Below are 21,839 nucleotides of genomic sequence, written 5' to 3'. Positions count from 1 at the left end.
AAAACCGAACCGAATCGAATCGATAAATTTTGGTTCGGTTCGGTTTAAAACCGATCAAACCGAAATTTATAAAATTTCATATTTTTAACATTAAATCTAAATAATAAAAACAAAAAAACAAAAAAAATTAGAAATCAAAACTCAAAAATCTTTAGGTTCGGTTCGGTTTCCTTTGATTTCGGTTTGGTTCGATTCGGTTCGATTCAATTTGATTCGATTTTTTTGATTTCCTATATATATTAATAATTTCGGTTTGGTTCGGTTTTTTTTATTTTTTTATGAAAATAACCGAACCGAACCGAACCGATTTAACCGAAATTATCAAAATTATAAACCGAACCAAACCGATTAAATTTTAAAACCAAACCGATTGAACCGAATTAATCGGTTCGGTTCGATTTTTCGGTTAAAACCGAAAACTGCACACCCCTAATTTTCAGTATTTTCATACTTTTCTAGATGTGTTTTAGACATCCAAGATGGGCATGTGCTGTTTGTTGTTGTAGGCTTGAGGTCTGTTTATTATTTTAGGCTTGAGGCCTGTTTGTTATTTTTTGCTGAGTTTTTCTTACAAGGGCTTAAATCCAGTTGTGGGGGAGACTTTACCAAAATTTTGGCAAGAATCTAGGATTAATTCTTGCTTCTTTAGTTTAAATTAATTATTTCGTCAGCAAATTAATAGAGATTAGTATGTCTATATAGGTGATCTATGCCGACCATTCTTCTACCTTCTAGTTGGACTAGCTGTAGTCAAGTCGACCATTCTGTAAATTAGATATTGGTTATTTTTGTAATTTCAATATATATATATGTATGGTCATACATTTTTATAAATATTTATTGGTGCATATAATTAGTTAAAATATATTAGGGGCATTCCTATTGCTGCATATTTAATTATTGTTAATTATTTATTTTTGCAACCTTAAGAATAATGTGGAATTGTGTGTGTTATACTTATGTGCATATGATGGGTATGGATTGGACGAGTAGTCATAGATTGAGTTAGTTTCACTGGAACCCAGTCCTTGTAAATATGGAAAGTTGGGGTGACTCACGGTTTCGAGTTGATCTCAATAGCCTCGGCACTTAGATTAAAATGAAAGTCTAGCTTGAGTTGAGTTCGTTGATAGTATTTGGATTGAGAGAGTGGTTATAAAGGATCGGCTCTCATATTTATGTATGGATGTGATACACTAGGTACTTGGGTAGCTCCAAATTATCATCTCATGTGAATATTGGGTGAATTATTTGTTATATGTGTTAGCTGTGTATTTCACAGTAGGATTGCACTAGTTTCAAGTTGTTATAGAAATTACACCTATAATCTAATCTAAACTCGCTGAGTCGAACAATTATTCCTATTTAATATTTTTTTCCCAGGTTGTAGAATGAGCAAATTTTATTTTCAGAGTCTAACTTACAATTTTCTCCGCAAGTTGTTACATTGCTTAGTTAAAAATTTTTTATTGTGTTTATTTATTTAATTCTTAAAGCTTTGTCGCGATACTGATGTATAAATAAGTTGTATTAATTAATGGTAATAAATAGATTATGAATGTTAGGTCTTAGGGTTGAGCCGATTCCTCTAATTGCTGTATTATGGATTGAGTTAAGGTGAACCATCCAAATTGTATTATAATATTTTATATAGTTATTTTATGCCTTTTGGGCCTAGAGTTATAGATCTGATTATAGGTTTAAAAATATTAAAGCTTACTGCAAATTTCAAGAATTTTATATGAACTCAAGTTCTAATATCGATTCGACTCATATGACAAATTATTTAAAGTTAATCTTAATTAGTGATCAAATTATTCACGTAAGTGATTTAATTTTAATTACGTTTTTGAAGTTCCAAAAAATTGCGATCAAATTAGGTGTATGATTTGTTAATGGCTGCCTTATCCATATGAGGAAAGACGTGTTCCAAGAGAAATTGATTCGAATTCTGCAATTCATATTAATTAATTAATTAACAATTGTATATATATTATGAAGCCATGAACATCAAGGTCCTACATAGCTTTTTATTGACCAACTCTATCAAATTAAACACTACTGTTTTGAAACACTCTTTTTAGATTTACCACTTGTGATTACAAATTAGATTGTCAAACTCGCTTTTTTAATTTAAAATCGATGAATGAAATATTAAAGATAAATATAAAATCATATCATAAAATTATAAATTTATAAATTTTTACAATTTGTTTAAAATATTTTTTAAAAAATAATTAAATTTATATAAATATATAAATAAATTTTCATATACATTTAAACATAAAATTATATAATTATATATATATATATATATATATATATATATATATATATATATATATATATATATATATATATATATATATATAAAGCTTTCTAACATATTGTTTAGTTTAATTGATGCTGCCGTGACCTTCAAGGGTTCAGTCTTAATACCACATAGATCTGCAACCAAAGAAAGGTGAGAAAGGTGGCTTTCTAGCATTAGTGGCGCTGTTTGTGGAAAACTCAGATCATCGGCTGACAACCCACACTTGAGATCATTTTTTCTTTGTTGTACATTTTATGTACATTTTCTGTGCTTCCTGTGAGGATTGATCTTGAGTACTAGCGCCCCAACAAGGACACCTGCCCTAGAAGCAGGACTGGTTATAGGGGTACCCTTTGGAGATGCAGATCCAGCCCGATCTAAAGAGACCAAGTAGGAGATGGCTAAGTCGATAAACAACTCAGAAAAAAAGACTGAACAGATCACTGCAAATGAGTAAGAAGAACAGTCTAATGAATCGCCTCAACTAAAGGTAAATTGGGGACTGGTGAAAGCAGTGCAGAGATACCAGAAATAGGTACAAGAAGAAAACTTAGGGATCGGAGATGAGTCTCCACTGTATGAATCGATCTTGGCTGAACAAGTTCCATCAAAATTCAAGTTACCTATCCTAGATAAATATACTAGAACAATAGACCCAAGGAGTTATGTGACGAACTTCTGAATGACAATGATGCTAGAAAATGTGAACGATTATCACCTATGCCGAGTATTTCCAATGACACTGACCGAGCTAACCCAGAAATGGTACTAGCTCCTTAAAATCGGATCAATTCAAAACATTCATCAGCTTGCCACTGTGTTCAAGAATAAATTCATTTCTTGCATCTTGCTAAAAAAGTTATCTTCAAATCTTCAAAAAAGAGGAGTCTCTCAGGGAGTATATTTCTCGGTTTAATGCCAAGGCAATGCAGGTTGAAAACTTGAACAATGAGAGTGCATGTGAAGCTCTGAAAAAAGGAACCAGGAACATTAAGTTCTCTGACTCTTTAATAAAAAAAAAAACCCAGCAGTAGACTACTATCAGTTAATGGAGAGGGCTCAGAAGTACATCAGGCTAGATAATGAGCATCATGCCCTAAGAGAAGAAAGAAAATCTAGGAAAAATAATGATAGAAGACCAAAAAAGAAGAATTTTAGCTTAGATCAGAGGGGGTATAGCTAGGATAGAAATCTCGAGCAAAGTAAAGAGAAGTTCCATAATTACACGCTGTTAAATGAAGCAAGATTAAAAGTTCCAATGTGGATATAGAAGAACGACGAGGAGGTCAAATGGCCAAAAAAGCTCAACCTTGATACTTCAGGGAAAAGGGATAAAAGTAAGTTCTGTAGGTTTCATGAAGATTATGGCCACACCACAGATACATGCAGACAGCTTAAAGATGAGATAGAATAGTTAATTAGAGATGGCCAACTTAGGAGATTTACAAGAGAAAGTCGAGATGAAAGAAGAGTGTCCACCTCCAGAAATAAGGACACCATCAACGAAAAAGATAAGAGTTCAATTGGGGTAATTAATGTGATTGCTAGCAGACTAAACACAGGCAAGATAGACAATAAAAGGCTAGCTGAAATGAGCCATACAGGAGGTCAAATAATCTTCTCCATTAACAAAAATGAATTTAGTAAGGAGGTAATCATCATCGGTCTTAGTGACCATGAGGTAAAACAATCACATTTTGACCTTTTGGTTATATTTGTGCAGATGAACAGTTACACGATAACTGGTGTTGATCAACATAGGCAGCTCAATAAACTCCTAACGAGGGAATTCTTAGAGAAACTCATGCACAAATCCAAAAACCTCGCCAAATTCATGTATCCTTTGGTCGGCTTAGGTGACAAGACAATCCCAGTACTCGAAACCATTAATTTGGCAATGGTCCTAGGCGATGAAGGGTACAAGAGAGAAATTTACACAGAGTTTACAGTGCTCAACATTTCCTTGTCATACAACATTATCCTCAACCGACCTATCTTGAATGACAATGGCATAGTGATCAACATGCAATGGATGTGTATTAAATTGGCTGCTTTTGGAGGAACAGTAATAGTTTGAGGGAGCCAAAAATCAGCATAAGAATGTTACAAAAAATCAACAGAGGCAGTTATGGAAGTAACCCTGCCAATGAAGCTACTGAAGAAACTAGAAGGTCAAATCTCACCTGAGCCAATTAACCAATAATAGAGGAGGAATTAGAAGGGAAAAAGTTTGCCTTGGAACTGTGTTTTGTAGGCCGAACAGAAAAGTGATCATCCGAACATTAAAAGACAGAATTACCACATTTGCTTGGAAGGCGAAAGATGTAAAGGGAATAGATCCAGCAATAATTACTCACAAGCTGAATGTCAGCCCAAAAGTAAACCAATCCAACAAAAGAAAAGATGTTTTGCACCAGAGCGTCAACAGGTAATTGAAAATGAAGTTAAGAAATTATTTGATGTAGGTCTAATTCGGGAAGTCAAATACCCAACCTGGGTAGCCAATGTTATCTTTGTAAAATATGCAAATGAAAAATGGTGAATGTGTGTTAACTACATGGACCTCAATAAAGCATGTCTGAAGGATTACTACCCATTGCCGACATTGACAAATTAGTGGATGCAATAGCCAGGCATGCAGTAATGTCATTAGTCGACACCGTATCAAGGTACTACAAAATAAAAATGGATCCAGAAGATGAAGAAAAGACTGCCTTCATAACAAATTCAAGAGTGTTCTGCTATAAAGCCATGCCATTTAGTCTAAAAAATGCTGAAGCCAGATACTTAAGGCTGGTAGACCAAATGTTTAAAGAGGAAAAAGGCCGAACAGCTGAAGTATACATAGACGATATGATAATAAAATCGAAAAAACTGGAGGATCATGCCAAAGACATAGTTGAAGCATTTGATATATTAGATAAAGTAGAAATGAAGCTGAACCTAGACAAATGTACCTTCGGAGTAAAAGTAGGCAAGTTCCTCAGTTTCATGATATCCGAACGAGGGATATAGGTGAATCTTGAAAAAATTCAAGCAATCATCGATATGTAGCCTCCGAGCAACATAAAAGAAGTACAATGACTGAATGGATGAATTACAACTCTCAAAAGATTCATGAGTTGCTTAACTAAAAAATTGTTTACCATTTTTTTGAGCTTTAAAAGCAAGAAATAACTTCAAATGCGTAGAAAAAAGCCAGGTAGCCTTTGATAATTTAAAACAATTTTTATCATCCCCTCCATTACTTGATTCACCAAAACCGGGTGAGGTATTATTTCTTTATCTTGCAATAACTAAAGAGACCATTAGCTCGGTCCTTGTAAGAGAAGAAAAAGGTGTCCAGAGACCAATATACTACATAAACCAAGTATTAAAAGGTTCCAAACTAAATTATCTAGCCTTGAAGGAAAAACTTGCCTACACAGTATTATCAACATCAACTAAATTGAAGCCTTACTTCAAAGCCACACCATTAAGGCCCGAACAAACTACCCACTATGAAAGATCTTCCACAGACCAGACACGTCTAGACGATTAGCTACATGGAGCGTATGACATCAGATATGTGCTAAGGACAACACTAAAAGCACTCGCAAATTTTGTGGCCGAGCTAATTCCAATTCCTGAAAGAGAAGAAAAACCAAAGGAACAATGAAACATATGGGCAGATGGAGCATCAAGTTCTTTCGATGCAAGGATAGGTGTAGTACTAGAGGGACCACATAAAGCAAAGTTAAAATATGCAACAAAGCTAGCATTCTAAGCAACAAACAGTGTAGCGGAATATGAAGCTATCCTCAAAGCATTACGAATCATAAAAAAGGTAAGAACCCAAAAAGTCAATATTTATTGTGACTTATAATTGGTCATTAACCAACTGTAGGGAAACTATCAAGTAAAAGACCATCACTTGGGAAGCTATGAGCTACATATCCAAAGCATGATAAGCTCACATCTGAGCAGATAATGGAGATGTAAACATTCTCCAAATATTGAGGGAGGAGAATCAAGAAGCAGATATTCTGGCAAAAGCAGTAGCGGCAGGTGAACAATATTTCTTCCAACCCATCCCTCTAGAAGAAATAGCAACACCAATAGTGGACGAACAAGAAGCACTACCAATTGACATTGGAGAAACATGGATGACACCTATTTTCTATTACCTCGATCAGGGTACACTTCCAAAAGATCAACTTGAAGCCAAAAAGATAATGCAAAGATTAACAAGGTATAGCATACTCAACGGATGGCTGCATAAGAGATCCTACCTCCAACCATGGCTTAAATGTATCAGCAGAGAAGATGATTTATTAGTTTTGCTCGAGATCCACGAAGGGCTGTGTGACAACCATGAAGGAGCAAGAACGATTGCCAAGAAAGCCACCCTCCTCACCTTTCTTTGATTGCAAATCTATGTGGCGTTAGGACTAGACCCTTGAAGCTCACAGTAGCATCATTAATATTCAAATTATTTGAATTTTAAATGTAATATTTTTCATTAAATTATCAATATCATAATAAATAAAATTATTTAATAATTTAATAAATTAACACACATGTATACACATAAATGATGAAAATATTTGATGATTAATATATATATATATATATATATATATATATATATATATAAATTAGATTATATTTATGATAAAAAAAATATAATCATAGTTGCTAAAAAAATAAAAAATGATAAGATATATGTATAATAATTATAGCAGTATAAATAATAGTTATTACTGTATTTAAAAACTTAAAATATGTTAAAATATGTTAAAATAACAAATAACAATAATTTTAATAAATTAAAAGGTAATATTTTAAATACGTAAAATTATAGAACTATAAACTCGTAAAATCATATTATTTTTTTGAATTTAATTTCACTATTTAAAAATATAAATTATCTCAATTTTACTTGATTTTAGTTTTACATGTTTTTTAATTCATTTTAATAATTCTAATCCGTAAAATCCTACAAATCAATGTGCAATTTTAACAAATATGACTGCAAATATCTTTTCCACAAACCCTACTGAATTTTTGAGGAATTATTCATAATACATGTTTTTGTGTACTTAGATATGCCATCATTAAAAGTCTAATTAAAGCATTGAATTTATTATTTCATCAATAATTATTATTTTTTCTTTAATATGTTAAAAATTCATTAAATTATTAATTTAATAATTAAATATACCTAAAATGTAATAGAGAGATATATAATTATTTTTGTAACTCTCATTTACAAATTTAAATTTTTAGGTTGAATGGTTTCTTGATATGGTATAGAGCCTCTTAAATTAAAAGGTCTCAAGTTTAAATTCTGATCATTCTATTTATTAGTTGAATATTTTAACATAAAGCAAAATAAGTTTATACTTATTCACGCTTCAAGTCTAATAGGCATTAACGTACGAGTGTGATGAAGAGGTATAGAACTACAAATTATATATAGAGCAAGTTAGATATTTTGAAATATATTCATGCATGAAAGTTAATTCTCTGCCAAGATATTTGAGATTTTCATAATTTGCGAGCCCCGAAATTGACATAGAAGCTAAATTAAGCACAAATGTCTCATTAGTCACAAAGCCATCATGATACAAGCTGTCCTTAGCTGACCAACTTGAAGCGTAGTTAGCTAGCTAGGATCATAATTAACATGTTTTAAATTTAGTTTTGATTGTCTGCTGATACAGTAGCCAGCTATTCCATAGAAAACCTATGGTTTCACCGGTCTCTATTTCCTGGTTCTAAAGTCTGCCAAACGTATATACGCCCTTCTGGATTTAAGTTTTTTTTTTTTAATTGACAAAACATTATTTTATTAATAAAAAATATATATTTGCGACTAAAAAAATACTATACTAATATTATTAAAAATAATTTACTGATAGAAATTATAAATAATAATTTGTCATAATATACTATGATATAATTACTATAAAATATTTTATTAAAGCTTATGGAAATATAATATAATTTATAAAATCACAAGAATATTCTTTTGAGAAACAAATTAAATTAGTCTAAAAAATTATTAAAAATATATACTATTTTATAACTAAAAGATTATTAATATAAATGATAGAGGAAAAATTAAAGAAGAGAAAAAGAAAATGAGAGAACATGAAAATGAGAAATAAATGAGAAAAGAAATGAAAATTAAAAAAAAAAGATGATTAAGAAAATAAAAAAAAAGAGAATAAATAGTGAAATTAGAGGAAAAAATGAGAAAAAGAAAATAAAGACAAGAAAAAGAAATTGAAGAAGGGAGAAAGGAGAAAGGAGATGAGAGAAAAGAAAATGAGAAAAAGATGATGAAGAAAATGAAAGAACGAAGATGAGAACAAAAAAAGAAGAAATTGAAATGAAAGAAAAAAAAAATAAAGAAAATGAGTTAAATGGGAGAAAATAAAAGTGAGAGAAATGGATTTTGCCATTTATATAGTGAAATGAGTTTTGCCATTTATATACTATGATTTACCGACAAACTTACAAATGGCTTAATAATCTATTGCTAATTAAAAAAAAAAAAAGAAACTTTTCCCTTCAAAATTAACCAACGAATTCTAAAATACATTAGGAATTGAAATAAAAGCAGACTTTAAAAAGAAAAAAAAAACCGAATATTTTCCCTTTAAAATTACGAACAGATTTTAAATTTATTTATAAATTATAAACGGATTCCCACACTTGTTTGTAAATTGCACACCTAATTTTTAAAAATCCATTTATAAATTGTACAATTAATTTTTTTTTTAAGTAATCAATTTACAAACAGATTTTAGATCCATTTGGAATGTACAAATGGATTCTTGAATCTGTTTGTAACTCGTAAACTCATTTTTGGTTTCAAACGGATTAGTGATATATTTAAAAATTCAATTTTAGGTTTCATTTGTCTTATGAAAATATTTTCACATTTTCTAATGCGTATAACATTTAAGAAAATTAGATGAAAAATATTTTTATCAAAGAAAAAATTAAATTATTTTAAAAAAAAATAATTTTATCTTTTTAAAAGAAGAAATTATTTTTTATTTTCTAGATTTTAATAATTTTATTGAAATATGAAAATATTTATACATACATTATATAAATACATATCATTTATTTAACATAACAATCAAATAAGAAAAATATTTTTATGAAAAATATTTTTTTCCAATAGTTTTTATAAAAGATATTTTCTATATAAAAATAATTTTTTACGAAACAAATAAAGTCTTAATTTACCTATCAATTTTCAAATCTATTAATAAATTAAATAACTTCTTGTTTTCTTGTAATTAATATTCATTAGAATTGCGTTTGTATTTACAAATGAAATAAATCTGCTTATAAATCCCATGATTCTTGTAATGCAATAATATGCATCCATATATCCGCGTGAGAGTAAATGAACAATAAAAGGAAATTCATGTGCCAACTTTAATGGATTTCCTTCTTCTCCATTTTCTCCGTTGAAGCCCTGCATCCATCTTCTCCATCAAAATTTGGATCTCCTTCTCTATCTTCTTCTTATTTTCGAAGCCCTAAGAACACAAAAATTCATTAGAATGTGGGTTTTGTATCTTCCTCTCATGATGATGCCAATATAATTCTTGACTTTGCCTCCCTCCCTTCTGAACATAAGCCACAACTTGGCTTATTATCATGTTACTCGTGCCGCTTCGTTGACTCGAGTTCTATGACCTCAATTAGTGGCGAATCTCGACTTTTCTCCTTATTATGATAGATAGAAAATTTTTTGATGTGGGTTTTGGCTTGGTTTTTGAGAAATTGAGAAAAAAATGTGGATTTTTTTATACGGATTTGTGTAATTTTAGTGGTCATATGGATGGTTACGATTACACATGCATGGACGCCCAAAATTTAGTAAGTGTGATAAGTTAAAACTAGATAAATTACACTGTAAATATACATTAATTTGTTCTTCTAAAATCCTGTATAAACATGTTGGGCCAGGCCGAACACTGCCCAGACCAGTAAACAGATGTACTATACACCAATACACTCTCTCTTGGGTATATCCGATAGCAACTGCTTGAGTTTTTATAGGTATTCAATCAGATTAAATTCTAATATGATAGATTTAAATAGTAAATAACTAAATTTTGAATGAGTTTAAATTTAAAAAATAATATCGGTGATGGGATTTGATCGAGTTAGGTTTTTATATATTGGATATTCGTTACCTAATTCTGTTTATATAAATACTATAAAATATAATATATGTACATATATTTTAATAATATTAATAAATTTTTATATTTTATTTAAATAAAATAAATTTTAAATATTTTATAAAATTATTAAAAATTTTAAAATGTAAATTATTAAAAAAATAATTTTTATATAAATTATTAATTAAAATATATAAAATAAGATCAATTTAGATATTTTTCTAGTAATAATTATTAAATATATTTAAATTTTAAAAATATTAATTAATTTTAAATTCGAATATAGTAATTTTCGTAGACATCATCATCCTTAATCTTAAAATTTTTATTTGAAAAAATTTTTACAATTTATTATAGACTTAAAAAATAAATATATAATTTTATATATTTAATAAATAAATTTAATTTATATAGTGAGCTACAGCAAATTAAAAAAACAAATCCGATTGTTAAAGTGGTTCTCCTTCATAAGAGAAAACAGTAACCTACCACAAGACTTGATGGAAGATAGGAACTTGGAATCCCAAGACCACCAACATTTGAAAATAGACACACGTGTCACATCTTCCAAGGCTAAATACCCATAAAACGCTGACCCCAATTACCAAATTAAAGATCAAAACTTAATTATTTTCTTAATCACCCTTACAAGCACGGGTCTAGAAGAGGAAGCATACCCAGTTAGGTATGATTTGTCTATATAGTAAGTTTTAATATGGAAATTTTTCTTAATCCACCAATAACCACGCGCCACACGCGTATATGTCTCTCTTATAACAAGCAAAGCAATTTCATAAAAGATACATTCAATTTCAAACATCAATTCTATAAGTATCTCCTCGAGCTTCAGAGAGAGAGAGAGAGAGAGAGAGAGAGAGAGATACCAAGGAAGGGGATTAAAGGAAGATGTTCTTTTTCTTGAAATCCTTGTCAAGATCAGTCCATGATGAAGAACAACACCATCAAGAATCAGAGATCAAGATTACTACAGATGGGATTGGGACGTGTACTTCATTAACAGTATGGAGAAAGTCTCTTATAATTAATTGCAGTGGATTTACAGTGATTAATTCCCATGGAGATTTAGCTTATCGGGTTGACAATTATATTGCTCATCCCGATGAACTTATTCTCATGGATGGCTCTGGGAAATCCATCCTCACAATGCATCGTCACAAGGTATATATAAGTATTTTTCTCGCATTTCTTTTATGTATTTCAAGATATTAAGTTTAAGTTATAGAATCAATCTTGCAGAAGCTTGGATTAGGAGAGAGCTGGCTTATATATGAAGGGGAAATGGGTGAATGTTGTCCAAGAACAAAATTATCAAAGAAGCCAATTTGGAGTGTAAAGAAGCATATTCAAATTCTAAAAGCAAATCAGAATAATGTACTAGCATATGTTTTTCGAGGAACCATAGATCGGAAAAGGCATTCATATGTGATAGAAGGTTCGTATGCACACAGATCATGTAAAGTACTGGATGAGTCAAGGAGGGTGGTGGCTGAGATCAAGAGGAAAGAAGCCAAAACTGGAGGAGTTTCTTTTGGGATAGAAGTTTTTGCTTTGATCGTACAGCCAGGGTTTGATCCTGGATTTGCCATGGCTCTGGTTTTGATATTGGATCAGATGTTCTCATGAATTTTTAATGTTATTTGTTTTTTAAATAAGGATATAGTTTGTGTTCGCTGTATATTATTTATTGATAGATAAGTAATTAAGGAAAGCCAAATGGGGTGGAATTAACATCTGATCTTGAGCAAGAGATTTCCATTACAGTATTACTCTGTCCGTCTCTATTTTTGCACAGTTAGAAAAAAAAAAGGAAAAAAAAAAAAGATATTATGTTGCCAGTTAAAGCAATTCTTGTAAATTCCCAAATTTTATCTTTTCAATGAATTATTTTTTGGTCAAAAAAAAAATAGAAAAGAAACATTGTCACTTTTTAAAGCTGCAACAGCCAGGTTTTTTTAGGAGGTTTTAATGATTAATTTATTCTCTTTTTATTTTACTAAATTTATTTTAAAATTATTTTTTATATTTTTTAATGATTAAGACAATAAAAATGAATGAATAAAAAATAAAATGTTTTTAGAATTAAATGTTTTTAGAATTATGAGATATTGATTTGGAATCAAAGTGAAAGCTAATTTTATTTTAAAAGAAATAGCATGAATACATGCACAATAGGAAAAAATATATATTAAAAAACTATTTTATGATTTTAGATGTATTGTGAATGTTAAGCAAGTCCCATATATAGAAATTATTATTTTTTAATTAAAAAATAAAATTTAATATACTAAAAAAATAAATTAATAGTAATCCAGAAGCATGCCTCTATTAAGTCATATTAATCTAGATAAGTATAAGGTCCATATAATATTGGCATTGTTTGATTAGAAGTAAACAGATTAAGTAGAAATTCCTGAAAAATAGAGTATTCTATTTTTTTTTTATGTAAGGAAAGTAATTTACTCAAATTGAATTAGATAAACTAAATTTTCCTAGTTATTATTTTTTTTAAGAGATAAAACACAAGCACACATGAGTTAATGATAGGAATAAATCACTATTAAAATTATGATAATTTTAATGAAGTTTTTGATCTCATATAACCCACACTTATACGCACACTATAACTGATGTTGAATCTCAAAGGACTAGTCTACTAATAAATAGATCTGTTTTTATTTTTAATCACAGATTCACGTATACCAACTTTTTTCTAATTAAATGTAATGAATTTATCAATTTATTATTTAATTTATTACATTTTGAAATATTTAAGGGACAATATTATCTTTTACAATTTAAAAACAAATTAATTTATATATCAAACACATTTATATTATCTTTCATAAAAAAATAAGTTTTTAAGTTCTTGAATGCGTATTTCCTAAAAAAATATATTTATAAAAAAGTAGAATATTTTTAACCAAAGGCCTAATCCCATTATTTGATATTTGGGTATTATTGATTTTTTTTAAAGAGGGTATATTAAAATCATTGACATAGCTGTCCTTTCAGCAAATATGGAAAAAAAAATTGTAGATTGATGAGATCCTCCCAAGTCTAAGGCTACGTTAATTTTAAAAAAATTGTGAAAAATATTTTTAAAGGAAAAATTTTCTGAAAAAAAAAAATTTTTTTCTTCATTATTTGATTATATTAATTACTAAAGTAAAGAGAAATTATATTTTATTGTTTGAAGTATAAACATTTTCTTTTAATTTATAATACCATAAAAATATTTAAATTATAAAATACAATTTTTACTATTTTATTTTAAAATAAAAATTAAAAAATGATAAAATAGGGTGGCCATTATCAGTGATGGCCCTTGATAATAAGGTGACCGATAAATTAATGATTTTATGTTTGTATTATGTACTTATAAAATTTTTTCATATTTTAATAAATTTAAATGAAAAAAATATTTTTCTTAATTTTATTTTTAATAAAAAATATTTTTAAGCCCAATTTTTTAGTATTTCAAACACTAAAAAATTAATTTTATTTTTAAGTAAATGTATTTCATGATATAAAATGAAACCTAAATAGTATAAGAAAATTCTTAAATAAATTTAATTCACTGTAAACTTAATATTTACGATTAAGCTTGCATATAAAATTGGTGGAATTCTCGTATTTATGTTTAGGACCACAATAAATAAAGTTTAGGTAAGTTAACATGAGTGATACTGTGATCTTAGGTTACTTGGTTTTCTTCATAGAGTTCATTACTTCCGTGAGGCAGGGGCCATTGGGCAGCGTGGTCTTCATAGCGTGATGGTTAAGGTTTACTCGCAGGAGACTTACTTCGCAGTTCAGTCTAACAAGTGAAGATAGGTCGGAAGGGGGCTCCATCATCTCGGCTGCAGGTCCTTAATTCATCAGGGCAATAACATTTCCTTGTTATGGGTCAAAAGGCAAGCTAATATGGTTGCTTATGGTTTAGCTAGGGCATCCTATTTTCATGCTAGCCATACAGTTTGGAATACTCTTCCAAGCTCTTGTATTCCGTTTGTTTCTGCTGATCTTCATTGAGCAATGAAAGTTTAATTTACTACAAAAAAAAAAAAGCTAACGACACCCGCACTTGCCTTCTTATTTCTCCCTACGATTTTTCTAAAAGGCTACAACATAACCAAACATAACCAACCCAACTGAGGGCAACGAAATACAGTTTAATCATTAAGACATTAAAAATAATAATAATAATAATTTTGCAACCTATTTTTGAGCAATAAAGAACACTGCTAAATTTCATGCGACCAGAAGAAAAGCAAATTATTCGAGTTTGAAAATTGGATTGAAGTACTTATTGTAACATTTACGCCGTCCATAAATTTAAAAAAAAAAAAAACTGAAATTTCTATTGCCTCATAAATGCTTTACACAAGGCAAAGAATTTCTCTGTTGTGAACTACAGGTCTCCTTAATGTTACAACATCCCTGTTCACCCCTCCTAGAGTTACAACAGGTTCCTACAACAACCCCACTATGTACACAACCTAGTTTGGCAGACCGTGCAGCGCCAGCGCCAGCACTAGCACGAGCACGGACTATCACAACTACTGGGAATGGCATTTTATTAGTCCTGCCTGTCACATTCCCAGCTCCAATCCATTCGCATTAATTTACGGACCTTTTGTTGGCCATTGCAAGTTCTGTTCAGAACCTTTGCTGGAGGTGGCATCATACATGATTGCTTTACAATGTAGGCAGTTGAATCCCTAACTGACAACTTGGCTGATGATCTACTTGATTTTGGCGTAGACCAATTTATTGGGCCCTTTCGCACACCATTAATATGCACAAGATCCTCCTTGTTCTCACTTGTTGAGAGTTTAGGCCTCTTTGAGGCCAATATTTGGTCCCCATTTCTTGTCGAAGTGGATGATGCAAACATTTCTTCATGTTTCTCATTTGATTTTGATTTGCGAGCTTTCATCACCTTTTGAGTAGGCTTCTTTGGCCACTTCATTATCATTCCATCTCGGTTTAGCCTCGAGTTACATGCGGCAATCTCACACAAGGTTTGAGCAGCTGCCAGTACTTTTGGACAATGCCCAACTGTCACACAGAAAAACGCAAATAAAAAGGTGCACACCAATCAAGGAGGTTCAATTCAAGTGGCATTAATTTGCACATTCCTTGAGTTTTCCTTCTCCCAATCAAACAAATGCCAACGTAGGCAGCACCCACGTCTCCATTTTCAGTATTTCATAGAACTTGCACAAACATTAGCAACAAGCTATTATGCATGCACAAAGAAACAACAAACCGTGGCCAAGCCTATTATTGAAGAAACAAAGTTGCAAGTAACTGTAAAATCATACCTTTTCCTCGATTCTTGAGGCCACCAGATTCTGCATTTGGAAGAAAGATGATTTCATTAAAACCACTATAAAGACACCCATGCATCTGAGCTAAATTCAAGTCTCAAAAGACACCTCAAAAGAACTAACCCTTCATGCAAGTATCGCCCAGAGGAGTGTGGGATGTCACAGAAGCTGATGCTATTGAGGAACCCCACTCGCACCGAGGAACAAATGTAGATGAAGCAAAATTATTATCTAGGATAGACAGCTTTGTACCACTTGCTGGAACTAAGGTCTCATCATAAGCGAAGGACTCCAAGTTTGTAAAATAATTAGAGGTACTTCCAAGGGAACTGAAAGCATACCCCATTTTCACCCATCTACCTTGGCATGTGCTCCTACTTGTTAAAAGCTTAACTGCATCAGAATTGGTTCTACAATGCCCACTAAAAGTGTGTGACCAGGGAAATTGTGGCAAGCTAGGCCAGCGAGATATTTGCTTGCCTGGACGTGGTTCAGAAGCATTCCTTGAAGAAACAGCAGGCTTGGCTGCATCCAGAAGCAAAGACTCCAAATCCTTGGGTGGAGGAAGTGTTAAGCGTTCTAACGTATCTTTAGGTTGGTCAAATGAAAAATTGAGCAAATTAGCAGGAGTTTCAGACTTGCTGCTAGAATCCTGTAACTTCAAAAGGGGAAGCAATAACACATGCACAATTATGATTAGAATTCAATGTCTGAAGAAAAAGTAATGATAAAATACAAGATCAAAAAGCTACTTACATATTAAGATTGACAGAGTGGGGGGATCAATTGGCACATTGGACATCATAGGTTTAAAAAAAAAATTCCAATATTTTTTTAAGACAAAGCCAGTAGTTGCATGCACAGCAAGAGAAGGGGAGAGAGAGTTACAGAGAGAAGGGAAGAAGTTCCTGTCATTAAAATTTTCAAACTTTTCTGCTTGGTATTGCAAGTGAAACTGCTTTTTTGCTTAAATGTTATTGGCTTATTGCAAAAAAGCAGTTTTAAACTCTTCTTTTAGCTATTTTGGGTTTTTACAGTCAAAACAAGTCAACTCTATCCTGAAAGTCTGAAACAAATTTTAATTGCTTTAATCAACATATTCAATAAGGTGCCTTTTTTAATCACAGCTATACCAATAATGCCAAACAAATCTATAGTCATTTAAGTGTAATTCCTGTCCTGCATCCAGACAATTATCTTAGATGTGATTTAAACTAACCTTGTTTGATAAAGATATATCTGTTGTAGATGAATCACCATTATCTCCATTTCCCACAGTAGAAATAGAGCTAGATTGGCACATAGGCATTTTCTCATTGGAACAGCTATCTATATCAGCAAAATTTTGGATCTGTGCAGACCTAGGTAGCTGAAGAATAGAGCAAGCCTTTCTAACTGAATGCAGAATACGTTCAGTTGTGTTTGTTGCTTTCTTTCCCCGGTCTTTGCCTAAGCTAGGACACTCATAAGCGCCTTGAAGGAGATCATTCAATGATAAATCATCAACAAGTTTTGTGATGTCATGAACATCTGTCTTCAGACCATACAATCCTGGCATTATTATCCAAATGCGTGCACATGAGTTTTATACAAGTGAGAGAGAGAAAGAGAAAGGAAGACAGGAGGGGGTGGTGAGGGGAGGGGAGGAGGGGGGGATGGGAAGGGGTAAAAGGCACCCCACAAAAGTAATCATCAGCATGGAAATAGAATTGCATACTCCAAATGCTGAGAGAGAAGATGAATGCAAAAAAATAATAATAATAATAAAAAATAAGAAAAATTACATAAAACCAGCTAATTTCAAAAGCATCAAAGGTATCTGGTTAACACAATATAAAGTTGTATCCACTGCAACAATAAATACAGAAGCAAAGGCAACAACTAAAAAAAAAAAAAAAAAAACATTGCCATGAGAACTAATCATAAGATAGAAAAGTATGTTGTTTGACTATGTCATACCAAAGAAGTTGTTTCCCGCAGCAGCTGAACTGAAGCTCGCCAAACTTGCCTTCACAGAGAAGGAATCATATTTAGCCCTCGTGGAAACTTTGGAATTTCTCCTATCCCCACGTTTGCTGCTGAAGTTGTTCTTTTGTCTTGACAAATGAGCTTTCTCTAGAATGTAAGTTTGCAATAAACACATAATCAGGACAAAAAATTACTCATGTAGAGCCCATAGCTAACAAACAATATGCTGATCAGTGATCATCTTGCAGAACTAGATAAGACTATTTGGCTATTGTTTCAGCTCTAGCAGAATTTTGCCAACAATCTCTAAGGATAAGCAAAATTAAATTTATTCAAGATCTTTCAAATATTCATTGCATCACTTTTGAACACCACAGTCAATGTATGGAGAATCACTGCATTCAATGTAAGGATTGCCACTATATAAATGAAAATATGCACATTGCAAACAAATCAATGCACCTGAAATTTTCTGCATAATGACAACAGCACTAGCATTTTTACGCATCTACAAAACTTCCGACTCAACTTAACTAAGCCTTTATCCCAAAAATTTGGGGTCGGCTATATGGATTCTCTTTCTCCACTCTAAATGATTTTGGGTTAAATTCTCGGAAATGTGTAACTACAAAACTTCCACTAATCAAAAAATTCAACATGCAGAATTTATAACAAATGTGTAGTTTACTTTTAGGTGGCCGTGGCATTACCTTGAGAGTCAATTTTTGTCAGATGCGATCCTAGCTTATCAGATGGATCCTTCATGACATCAACCACAACTGGACCTTTAGTATCTTCCAATAGAGCTATTTGTGGCCTTTTATGACATCCACTACCACTTCTTGACATTTGTCCTGATTTTCTCTGTACATGCGCTTTTTCAGGCGTTGGAACAACCCTCGAAGGACCATTGGCACCACTACAATGGCGCTGTTTGGACACGCTTTCACTAGGAAAGCTGGGCAGGTGGCTTGCATGCTGGCAAAGTTCAGAACCTGGAACCTTATCCAAGGGTGTAGACTCCAAAAAATTCACTGAGCTTGTCCACTCTGTCCAATCATATTCAAAGGCGCACTATTTTAAGACATATTAGTTACAGGAAAAAAGAGCACTCACACATGACGAACCAAAAGAGGATGGATAAATCATATAAAATATATAAATAACAATAAGAAGTTAATCAAAATCATTAAGTTCCAAATTAATAGTTAAAACCAAAAATCCTTCTAGTTGAACTTCCCACAAGCATTTCTGAAGCTATTGTCAGATTTAGAAATTTAAGTTTGCAAATCTCGACTATAGCTCAATCACTAATAAATGAAAAGGGAACTTTTTTCTTCTGCTCATATATGTTGAAGCACTAAGCCTTCCTTAAACTACTATATAAGCAGATATTTCATTACAACATCATGAAATTTTCTGACATGAAGCCCTATTTACCACAGAACCATCTGCAAGCTAATACAAGCTATTACTGTAACACAGAATTAAAGAAATGGTAGCTACAGCTGGAACAACACACAACAAAATAATAAAAAAAAACAAGTCATTCACCCAATCCAGCAATTTCTCTGGCCCTATGAATGCTTAGCTTCTAATTTTTATTCGCCATAATTCTTGCACCAGCATGACTCAATCGGAGCTTTTCCCTAAATTCAATGCTAATCGTAGTGTAAAAGCCTTTAACCATTTTCTCCATCTCAGTCAGTCGACAAGCAAAAGCTCTCAGTTCCCTATGAAATCATAGGTGACTGCCACAAACAAAATCATGCCCAACTTCAAAATAAAAGGAGTTCAGAGTTAACAAGTTACCAGAAATTATCACAAAATTAAGTAATAAGGGATCAAAAAGTTCCCTCCAACATAATCTAAGGCGTTATAAGCTTAGATAAGAGGCAAATTTGAGGATAAACCGATAAAACGAACAAATCCCCCAATATGCTTCAAAATTAAGATAAAAATGAAGTAAAAGACATCACCTTTTTTGCTAAGCAAAGAGTTGCACAGCTCACGGCTGGACTCGCAAGCCGCTGCCTCCTCCTCCATCAACGTAACCCTATCTCTACCAAACCCGTCCGATCCCATAAGCTTCGGTGCCGCCACATCCACAGGATAATTCAACTCCACAGCATCCATAACCAAGACCCAGACCTCACAGCCGGCAAAATTGATAACAACCAAAGGCACATACCTCGCGATCTGGAACGACAAGGTCAAGAGCGAAAAGGACGGAGCCGTTCTGACGCGCTGTCGGAGAAATCGATAAAGGGAAGCGAGGAATTGGAGGGAGAAAGTAAGGGAAAGCGAAGGAAAGTGAGGAATTTTGAAGTGAAGAGCATGTGCGCGTCTAGGTGGAGGCCCGAGAGAGGAAGTGTGATTTTAGGGCTCAAAATCGAGATGGGAAAAAGCGGTATATATAGTTTTCGGGATTTGGTCTGTTTAATTTCGAAATGGTCCGTCGGTAGGGAATATTCCAGTGTTCGTCGGTGTCGGCGTGATCTTTGATGCCTGGTTTTTTTATGATGGAGCATTTGGCCATTTCGGTTTACTTGATGTGGCCTTATCTAATTAGAAATGAACGTTGAGTTTAGTCATTTTTTATTTTTTTTTTGTCAAATTTAGTCTATTTGATTTATATTAAATTTATTTATATATGTAAAGTAAATAGATTTTTCCTTCGTGCTTTGAGGGTAATAATTCTAGACACAACCCTTAAATGTAAGATCAAAATTGAGAGTTTAAGATGAGCTTATCATATTCACATCGAAAATTATGTCGATCTGTTTATGATACGTCAATAATTATATGTGTCACGGTTGACCTGTCAACCTGATTTGATACGTTTATATCGTGTTTTATTATTTGTGTTATATGTTGACTCTCAATTTGTCAACCCATTTTTAACCAGCCAACCCATTCTAACTTGCCAATCTGTTTAACTAGCTAACCTACAAATAACACTATTAAAAGTAATGAATTAATAAATATAAGTCTAATTATTTATTGCATTAGAATTTTGGTATAATAACTAATTTGATTTTTTTTATTAAAATTAATTTTATTAATTTAATTTGTAAATTTATATTATAAATTGAAAAAATTGCTTAATAATTATTATTTTTAATCATTATTTAAAATGTTGATTGGCTAAATATTAAAAATATCATTTACTTGATTTATGTTTTTATTTTTATATATTATTAAATTTATGCATGTTAATATATATAAATTTCATGTAATATATTATTTTATAAAAATATTAAATTAGATCAAAATGTGTCAAATAAATTATATTAGATCATGTCAAATTATATTAAATAAGTTGAGTTATATTAAATTATAATAAATCATATCAAAATTATGTTAAATGAATTATATAATGTCAAATTAATCTGACACGATTTAATGTTAATAATATCATATAATATAACTTATACAATAAAAGAGTTATATTTATATTTTAATTTTTAATGCGATTTATTAACCGTGTCAATCATAATCATGTTCGCATCTATGCCATGTCGACACAAACATAACTCACCAACGGCGTGATCTTTGATGCATGATTTTTATGGTGAAGCATTTTGGCGATTTTGGTTCCTTGATGTGACTTTATCCAATCAAAAATGAATAAAGCCTCATGGAGGTTGAATTTATTGAATTTAATTTATTTTTAATTTTTAGTCAAATTTAATTTAAAAGTTCGATTTATATTTTATATATATATATATATATATATATATATATATATATATGTAAAAGGTAAGCAGGTTTTCCGCTGATAGTGTTATAAAAGATTTCAAAAATATTACATTTATATAAAGTGTCAATTTTAAATTAAATTAAAATAGACAGATATTTTTTTGATGCTATTATATATAATTTCAAAAATATTATATTTATGTTAAATAATAATTTTTAATTGAAATTATTGAATTTTTTTTATTTCCTAAATAGTTGTAATATATAATTATTATAAAATTTAATTTTTTTAAATAAAATTCTTAA

The 21,839-nt window shown here is 31.2% G+C and overlaps 2 protein-coding genes across 4 annotated transcripts; one reads left to right on the top strand and one right to left on the bottom strand.

Moving 5' to 3' along the window:
- Positions 1 to 11,310: 11,310 nt before the first annotated feature.
- LOC110639716 (protein LURP-one-related 17) lies at positions 11,311 to 12,262 on the top strand. Its single transcript, XM_021790774.2, has 2 exons — positions 11,311 to 11,688; positions 11,767 to 12,262. Exons 1-2 carry the CDS (start codon positions 11,416 to 11,418, stop codon positions 12,151 to 12,153), a joined length of 660 nt encoding a protein of 219 aa, XP_021646466.2. The 5' UTR covers positions 11,311 to 11,415; the 3' UTR covers positions 12,154 to 12,262.
- Positions 12,263 to 14,870: 2,608 nt separating this feature from the next.
- LOC110639713 (uncharacterized) lies at positions 14,871 to 20,357 on the bottom strand. 3 transcript variants are annotated; one of them, XM_021790772.2, is made up of 8 exons: positions 19,811 to 20,357; positions 18,542 to 18,880; positions 17,823 to 17,978; positions 17,083 to 17,414; positions 16,344 to 16,521; positions 15,987 to 16,256; positions 15,858 to 15,887; positions 14,871 to 15,591 (listed from the first exon to the last, which is right to left on the bottom strand). In XM_021790772.2, exons 1-8 carry the CDS (start codon positions 19,965 to 19,967, stop codon positions 15,110 to 15,112), a joined length of 1,944 nt encoding a protein of 647 aa, XP_021646464.2. In that variant the 5' UTR covers positions 19,968 to 20,357; the 3' UTR covers positions 14,871 to 15,109. The 3 variants fall into 3 exon arrangements, with proteins under 3 accessions (XP_021646464.2, XP_021646463.2, XP_021646462.2); XM_021790771.2 differs by having other exon boundaries at positions 15,987 to 16,515; XM_021790770.2 differs by having other exon boundaries at positions 15,987 to 16,521; positions 19,811 to 20,356.
- Positions 20,358 to 21,839: the final 1,482 nt, after the last annotated feature.

The sequence above is a fragment of the Hevea brasiliensis genome, chromosome 9, assembly GCF_030052815.1.
Source record: "Hevea brasiliensis isolate MT/VB/25A 57/8 chromosome 9, ASM3005281v1, whole genome shotgun sequence".
NCBI lineage: Eukaryota > Viridiplantae > Streptophyta > Magnoliopsida > Malpighiales > Euphorbiaceae > Hevea > Hevea brasiliensis.
This window is presented reverse-complemented; position numbering and strand designations above follow the sequence as displayed.